This window comes from Crocodylus porosus, unplaced genomic scaffold (genome assembly GCF_001723895.1).
Source record: "Crocodylus porosus isolate Cpor-Errol unplaced genomic scaffold, CroPor_comp1, whole genome shotgun sequence".
NCBI lineage: Eukaryota > Metazoa > Chordata > Crocodylia > Crocodylidae > Crocodylus > Crocodylus porosus.
The window spans coordinates 27,823,586-27,832,580 of record NW_017728921.1 but is presented as its reverse complement, the minus strand read 5'-3'; the positions used below and the strand labels follow the sequence as shown (position 1 = coordinate 27,832,580).

Genomic DNA, 8,995 nt, shown 5'->3' with positions numbered 1-8,995 from the left:
AAACAATTCTACTTTATCTTCAAAAGCAAAAGATACAAGACAGTTTTGATCATTTTGTCAGGGCTTCCGCATTTCACTTTTTTTTTTTTTTTTTTGACTTTCTTGAGACACTAAATTATAAATAAGACTTTTTGTCTCATGTGGTATGTTGGACTTGGGCGGAGTATTCTGAACTGTGTAGCACTACCCAAACCTTCTCTTCGTTAATTACTTTATGCTCTTCTTCACTGCTTCTATTTAGATTCTTCTTTTTCAAGCTCTGGGTCTCAACTACAGGCCAAACAGGGTAGGGCTTAATCAATTACTCTTTGTGCTCTCACACATTTGCACTGTGCTGCAGCTTCTTGTAACAAATGCACATGTAACCATTTTGTAGAAATTGTCATGGATTCTGAGAGAAAGCTGCCACATCCCTCAGCTGTTCCTAAGAACTGTAAGGCTGTATTGGTTTTTAGCAACAACACAATGATTGAGGCATTTGATACTGTGATTAGATGCATTTTCCTCTCTTGCTACTTTTTCTAAGTCACATGGGGTTGGGGCTAGAATTTTAAATTCACATTATCTACCTTCGCAAACTTTCATAGCAGCTAGCCTGCCCCTGGTTGACCTTGTTCTTCTTGCTGTCATTATACCTGACGGTGATGGAGTATGTTAGCTTGGTATTTCCTGAAATGATTGGCAAGAAAATAATTAAGTCTGAAATCCCTTGAGGATACTTTAAAGGTTAGCATTGTTTAACCTCACTGAGATGAATGGGGTTCATGTCTATTAGAGTCGTTTCAGGTTGTCTGCAGACTCAGGCACATTCATTACATCACGCTTTCTCCCTTCTCTCCCTCAACCATAAAGGCTTAAGGAGTTGATATTTTTAGAAGAAAGTTTAGTTTTCAGAGCACAGTTATGCAGAAATCTAGAAAAGGCTGTTTATATTGCTCCGTAACTCATGCATGGCCTCCTGGCTATAAAGGTGGCTGGACTACTTAACAGGGCTCTGGCCTCACTTAAGTATCTCTTTTTCCCCTTTAATAATACACATCTCTGTAACATTTCTCAAATAGTCTTGTGATGGTAGCCTGGAAATCTGGCAACAGCATTTGCTTAAGTTCTTGAATCCTGAATCTGTTTTTTAAGTCGTAGCCACGGGAGGAGTTTAGGGTAATAGCTGGTGCCCTTGACTCTGCTTCTGGGAAATGAGGAATTAAGTTAATTGGCTTTCAAAGGAACATCTTTAGTTCCTTCCAATCTAAACAGTGCTATGGAACACAGAAGTATTTTTAATTAAAAAACGAATGTGATGGGTTCTTTAGGACTAGAACAAAGATTTATATAGAGCAGCAATTTGTGTCAAGCTGACTGGCTGCATAGATTCGTAGATTGTAAGGCTGGAAGGGACCTCGGAAAATCATTGTGTCCAGCCCCCTGCACCAGGCAGGAAAGACAGCTGGGGTCCGGTGACCCCAGCAAGGTGATCATCTAGTCTCTTCGGGTCCAGGTTTCTTATTTTTGTTCACTAAAAGGCGATGGAAGTGCTAATGTGTTTAAATATTTTCCTAACATTATATTTCCAAGTAAGTAATTACAGTAGTTGTTACATGGATGTTATGTTGTACTGAATGAAAGGAGAGGTTGTGTATTAACGTGAGAGGATAATTGATTGACAAGATTCTTTGCATTAAAATATAGTTGTCACTATGAAAATGTTTTTGAAAAACCCAGTCCAAAAAAAAATACAAATTTCAACAAGCTTAGGTCACTAGTAGGGCAAGTGCTGTGGGACCAGGGACCAAAGGTTAAAGGTGTGCAGAAAGAGTGGTTGTTCCTAGAGGACACGATCCTTGAAGCACAAAAGAAGTCCATTCCCATATGGAGAAAAGGTAACAGAAGGGCTGGGAAGCCATCTTGGCTAAACAGGGAAATCTTGGTCCTCTTAAGAAAGAAGGAAGAGACTTATAAACAATGGAAGCTTGGGGCGGGCCCCAAGGAGGAATATTCAATGACAGCCCACATTTACCAGGAACAGATGAGACAGGCTAATGTGGTGACCTAACTTAGATTAGCAGTGGGAGTCAAGGACAACAAGAAGTCCTTCTTTAGGTACATAGGAAACAGGAGGAAAACAAATGAGTGTTGGGCCATTGCTCAGCAACTTAGGAGAGTTTGTTACTGGTACCCAGGAGAAAGCTGGACTCCTGAACAACTACTTTGCCTCGGTCTTTCACCGGACCAAGGAGAAAACCATGCCAGGTAGAGTAGACAATGAGCACAGTAGGAATAATTGCCTTCCTACTATTGCCATAGAATTGGTGTATGACAAATAAAAACAAACAAACAAAAAAAATTAGATGTATGCAGGTCATAGGTGCTGGATGGTCTTCATCCAAAAGTGCTGAAGGAGCTGGCTGAAGTCATTGTGGAACCCCTAGTGAAACTCTTCCACAACTCGAAGTGCTCTAGAGAAGTCCCTGAGGCCTGGAAGAGGACCATTGTTGTACCCATCCACAAGAAGGGCAGGAGGGAGGACCCACATAACTCTAGGCCAGTCAGCCTAACTTCCATCCTAGGGAAAATCCTAGAAAAGTTCATCAAGGAGTCTATCTGCAATAAGCTTGCAGAAGGTAAGATTCTGAATGACAGCCAACATAACTTTATTACAGGCAGGTCTTCCCTTACCAGCCTCGTCACCTTCTATGACCAGCTAACTCACCACCTGGACACGAGAGAGCGGGTTGACATTGTATACCTAGACTTCCAAAAGGCCTTTGATCTAGTATCCCACAATGTCCTCTTGAGAAAATTGGAGGATTATGGGCTTAATTCCAAGACAGTCTGGTGGGTGAGAAACTGGCTGCAGGATGGAACCCAGAGAGTTGTAGAGAACAGAATTGTGTCATCCTGGTGAGCAGTGGGCAGCAGTGTCCCGCAGGGGTCAGTACTCAGTTGAGTACTTTTCAACATCTTTATTAGCAATTTGACCTGGGGGTGATAATAGACCACAGTATAAATATGAGCCAGTAGTGCGATGCTGTAGCCAGTAGAACAAATAATACTCTGGCATGCACCAATTGATGCATCTCTAGTAAAACCAAGGAGGTGATTCTTCCGCTGTACGCAGCACTGGTGAGACTGCAGCTGGAGTATTGCATCCAGTTCTGGGCACCACACTTTAACAAAGACATGGACAAGCTTGAGAGAGTCCGAAGAAGAGCCACCTGTATGATCAGAGTCTTAAAAAGCAAGCCATATGTGGAAAGGCTGAGGGAACTGGGACTCTTCAGCCTGAGGAAAAGAAGGCTGAGAGGGGACCTGGTAGCAGCTTACTGCTACACTAGGGCAGTACATCAAGGGCTCAGTGAGCAACTGTTCACCAGGGCACCCTTGGGGAAAACCAGGAGTAATGGCCACAAACTCCTGGGAGATTGATTCAGGCTCAACATTAGGAAAAACCTTTTCACAGTCGGGGTGTCCAGACTATTGACCAGGCTCCCTCCAGAGGTGGTGTAATTGCCTACCCTGGAAATCTTCAAGAGGAGACTGACTGGACAGTCGCCTTGCTGGGGTCATCTGACTCCCAGTTATCTTTCCTGCTTGGTGCAAGAGGCTGGACCGAGTGATCTTCCAAGGTCCCTTCCAGTCTTACAATCTATGAATCTATGAAAATATAGTGGACCTTTACAGCTGTACACTTTTATCCTATGAAGGAAACTTTGTTTTTAACACAGCAAGTTGCTTAAAAAATGAGTTTTGAACAGCTTTTTTAATCTTTCAATACTGAAGGTTCTGGACATCCTGCAGCATATTCAGGCCTTGGACCCATCTCAGCATGGAGCAGTAGGATATTTGGTTCAACATACCCTGGAACATATTGAACGCCGGAAAGAGGAAGTGGGGCCAGAGGTGAAGCACCGTTCTGATGAGAAGCACAAAGATGTTTGCTTTTCCATTGGGTTGATAATGAAACACAAGAGGTGAGTGCCTCTTAAATCTTTTACACTACTTGCAGGCTGCACTGGAAACTTGTTCTGTCGAGTGCATATAGAATGGATTTTTTTTCCTTATTCTAACTGAGTTGCATATTTACTACATGGAAGAAGAGGACTTTGAAAACCATCTGAGGAAGAATGTGCTAGCTTTATTGCATATACATTGTGCATCACTCTGCCCTTGCTTTACTCCAAAGGTGGGCAAAATATGGTCCGTGGGCCAAATCTGGCCTGCAAGGCCATTGTATCCAGCCTGCAGTGCCCCTAAAAAAATTTAGAAAATTAATATTTGTCTGCCCTTGGCTCCTGTCAAAAATGACAGGAACCAAGGGTAGTAGGACCCAGGGGAAAGCTGGTGGGCTCCCATAACAGCAGGGCCCACCTGGCCCTGCCCTACCAGCCAGAAGCCCCAGAAGGGGCTTCTGGCCTGGGAGCACGTGGTTGCCCTGCACTGGAACTTCAGGTAAGGGGGGAGGGGTGGGTTGAAGGGCAGGGGAGGACCCTAGGCAGGGAAGAAGCGCAGGGAAAAGTGTCCCGGGGAAAAGCTGAGCGCAGGTGGGGGGAAAGCGGCCCCTCGCCTGCTCCGTGCCCTACACTGCAACCGCTCACAGCCTGCACGGGGCTGTCCGGAGCAGGCACAGGTAGCCCCAGATGGGCTGCGAGTGGCTCCAGCAAGGAGCGCCAGCCATGGGCTGAGTGAGGGGTCGCTTTTTCCCCTGCGCTCAGCACCAGGTTCTTTCCCTGCTGGTGAGCAGGGGGTTGGGGCTGTGTGCAGCCCCCCTCCTGTACTGCAGGTTTGGGGGGCATTGGGAGTGAGCAGGTGCAGGAGCATGGGGCCCTCACTGGTGCCCAGGAGCCAGTGCCAGCAGGGCCCAGAGCAGGGTGGCAGAAGCACAGGGTCTTGGCTGGCAGAGGCTCTGTGGAGCGAAGCCAGCTCCGCACTCCCTGCTGGTGCAGCCCAGCCTGACTCCGCAGACCCCTGCCAGCCTGTGCTCTGCTTTGGGCCCCGCTGGTGCTGGCCCTGGGACATTGGTCCCAAAACATTGGGACACTGGTGCCAAGATGGTGACCAGGGATGGGGCACCTGTCATGGGGCGGGGCTACCCATGTGGTCCTCGACAGCCTGCCAAAACTGTAAGTGGCCCTCCACCCAAAATAATTGCCCTCCCCTGCTTTACTCAGTGAAAGAATCATTAAGCTGACCCATCTGAATCTTGATCCCCAGCATACTGGTAGAGAGATGCTCCTTCAGCTGTCCTTCTAACCCACTAAGTGCATCAAAACCAGATTTAAGGTCATGAGGAGAATTTTGACCTTTCAGTTGCTGCTGTACAATTAATCACTTATCAATAGGCTTAGTAGGATTAATTTTTTCTTGATGAACATCAATTTCACCTGTCACTCAGACCGATGGAAAAATATTTTTGTCTGTAATAATCAAAATGTTATAGAAAGTGTGTGTATATAGAAAAAAATGTCTGGGACTGGGGTAAAGAAATCCAGGGCAGGGGGTGTATGCAGTGCCAGCTGCAGATGGGGGAAGCGGAGCCCTGACTGTGCCACCTGCGCACTGCTCCTCTGGCAGTGGCTTGGGGAGCTGCTGCAGAAGCTGGGGCTGTGCTGGGAGAGGAGGATGAAGGAACAGGACTGTTGGCAGCCAGGAAGCTGATGCTGTTGGCTGCTCACTCTGCCTAGATCCCAGCTGGGAAGTAGGTGCCAACTGCTGCTGAGCTGCTGAATTTGGCCCTTCCCCTGCATGATGGGGCTCAGTGGGAGTTTAGCCCTTGCCCCAATTATGTAGGAGCTCTGGGAACGTGGGAAGAGGCAGTGGCTGTCAAGCCTGGGGTGGGAAGCAGCTCCCTGCTCCTTGCAGCCCTTTAGGGGGTAAGCCCTGTTTGGTGGGCACCAGCAGAGGGGCAGGCCGGCTCTGATGTCCATGGCCTCCTGCCTCTCTGGGTGGTGTAGGGGCAGTGGCTGGGCCTTGGGGGCACCCTCACACATCCTGCCCCAATTATTCACACTGCCTCTCCCCATATTCCCAGAGCTCTGGCCCAGCTCCTCTTGCTTGGGGCAGGGTACACAGGGATGTCCGTGGGCCAGCCAATGCCCCTGCACCACCCAGAAGGGCAGGAGGCCATGGCCATTGGAGCCAGGCCACTCCTCCATTAGTGCCTGCCAGGTGGGCCTCACTCCCTAAGGGGCCACTGGGAGCAGGGAGCTGCTTCCTGCCCCTGGAAGCCCTCCTTTTCTGATCCCTGCCTGCCTGGCTCTTTCTTGAAGAATAAACAGAATGATTTCAAACAGGTATGATTGACTGATTTATAGATGTTTACTTTTATATATTTTAACATAACATATTTTAGAAATGTTTTTATATATTTTAACACAACATATTTTTATAAGGCTTTTAACAGTATACTATTGTTACTCAATTGTCTGTCCTCTACCGTACTAATTCTGTGCAATCCTAAAAACTTAAATTGATAAACATTGAAAGAAATGCTTATAAATATACATCAATTTTGGCCATCGAAATTGAAAAAGTAAAATAGAAATTGGACTCTGCCAGCCTACTTTTAAAAAATAAATAAATAAATAAAAGGACTTTGTTTCTGGGATTTTCACCAGAATGCTGTGATCACAATGTCAGGAATGAACAAAATTGCCCACTCAACAGAATGGTCACCTTGTTAAAAAATCAGTATAAGCTAAAGGTCAGTTTGCATTTTAATAGCTTGACAGAAAATTCTCTTCGCGTATTTGACTGGGATTATAGCAAATAAGTTTGCATTTCTTCTCCACCCCTCTCCCCCACAATTTTGGGAAAACACAAGTTTTCTCCTTTCCAGCTATTAACATTTTGTTTTGATTTGCTTTGTTTTTCAAGTTCACTGTAATTGGTGCTAGATACTGTTTGTAGTTGTCCCTAGCTCATATTTGTACTTGAATCATGTAAGGATTCAGTTTGTTTGAAAGAAACTTGACAAAACCATTACAATTGTGTAAGTTGGCTCAAGCTATTTGATAGCAAACTATTTGTTACCCCAGAAGACAGAATTAGGGCTAGCATGTGAGGCTATTACAAGCTTAGGCTTCACTGGTTAGACATTCTTGCAACCTAAGTCTTCAGAAGATACTGTTTTAATTGGGGGTTGTACTTCTCATCTTTGACCAACAAGCTGTTTCATAATCATGTGCAGCTGACAGAGCTCTGTGTTGCAAGAGTTGTGGGTTACTGCATGCTATGCTGTTCTGTTCTGTTCTGTTCTGTTCTAGGTGCTGAATACTGTAGTGAAGGATAGGCTGGGGCTGTTCAGCCTTGGAATAAAAAGAGAGAGGTGTCAGCATCTCTGAAGTGATTTAAGGGATGGGGGTGAGGCAGGAGCAGTGGTAATATTGCTTTTTCAGCCTTTGAAGGGAGAATAAAGCTGTTTGGTGCAGTCAAGAAAACAAATGTTTTCTTTATTTTAAAAAAATCTGTTCGTTGACCACTAAAATAAAATAGAAGAAGTTCCAATCTGCTGTCACATTAGAGGGAATATTATTAAAGGATCTCTGTCATGAGAAGTCTGTACTTGCCAAATGGATAGGATCAAAAATTAGCATCATAATATTACATACTAGCATATTCAAAATGGCTTTTCAGTGGCTGTCTCTCCAAGCTTAAGGTGGAACACTGCAATTCTTAATCTTCAGCAGTCGGTGGTGGGCTTAATATGTGATTACCAAAAAACCCGCACTGGATAAACACTGCTTTAAGGCTGCAAAGCACTCAGAAGTTGGGAAATGCCAGTTAAGGTTGTCTTTGCATCCTTAATTCTTCCCCAGCTGCCCAAATGTATATGTATTACAATCGTAGTTACTTTTTATTGTACATTAGCGTTACAAATATTTGTTACCTAGTTACAAGTAAGTAACTAGGTAACAAATAATTAAATTACATTATAAAGTAACTGAGTAACACGTGATAAAATTACAATTTATGGCGTTCTTTCTCCCCACCCAAGAAGTCCCACATCATTCACTGCACAGTCTGTACCTGCTCTAAGACTGAATTGGTTATGAGGTAAAGGGGGCTCTTGATATGCAGGTCCAAGGTGTTTAGTGACAGTGGTATTGTAGAAGGGTACTCTATAGGAAAAAAAATATGTGACCATATAATTGTATACAACAATGTTGAAATAAGTTTGGATTAGAACTAGTTTTTCTTAACAATAGAATACTTAATTTAGCACATGTAATGTTCTTTCAGACTTGCCATTCTTGTGTGTGTATTCATTCCCTTTTAACACCCCCCCCATTCCATCATGTGACAGCATGTGATGTTTATGTGTACTGTCAACAGGATTGTCTGGCAGATTATCTACCAATTGAGTTAACAGGGTAACTGATAGCAGTACGTGGAACCAAGATTCTTCATATCTTGATTGTTTGTGACCTGCTTAATTCACAGCAAGATGCCAAATTAAGGACAAGCTACTCAGCTGTTTGCCCATCTTCAGAGAGGGCTGAGGAACCAAACCTCGTGAAGAATCTGAGTTCTGCTGTAGTATTTTTTTTTTTTTAATCTTCTGTATGAGCCAGCATTGGATGGCATACTTTGTCACTTCCATATTGTTTAGTGTCTGTCCTGGTCTCTTGGGAATAATATCTAGCTGTGCAACTCTTCTTTTTTTATATAGATATGGCTACAACTGCGTGATATATGGCTGGGATCCCACCTGCATGATGGGACATGAATGGATTAGAAATATGAATGTTCATAGCCTGCCTCATGGTCCCCATCAGCCTTTCTACAATGTGCTGGTGGAGGATGGATCCTGCAGATATGCTGCTCAGGGTGAGAAACTAAGTCAGCTTGAGAAACTGATGTGTTCTTTTATTTGCTTACCACATGTGGGAATGATCTTGCTGCTCCTAATGCTTGAAGAAAATTAATGTTGCAGTATTATTTGTTTTTCATAGTTTTTATAGTTGGTTGGAAGGGACCTGGGCAGATCATCAAGTCCGAC

At 44.5% G+C, this 8,995-nt stretch overlaps 1 protein-coding gene across 3 annotated transcripts in view; it reads left to right on the top strand.

Moving 5' to 3' along the window:
- The window catches only part of FBXO21 (F-box protein 21), a 38,095-nt gene that overhangs the window by 22,916 nt on the left and 6,184 nt on the right, over positions 1–8,995 (top strand). For 2 of the 3 annotated variants that reach the window (XM_019539360.1, XM_019539359.1), the window contains 2 exons: positions 3,778–3,968; positions 8,666–8,823. In XM_019539360.1, the coding sequence (XP_019394905.1) occupies positions 3,778–3,968; positions 8,666–8,823 (349 nt within the window). The other variant, XM_019539361.1, reaches the window with a different exon arrangement.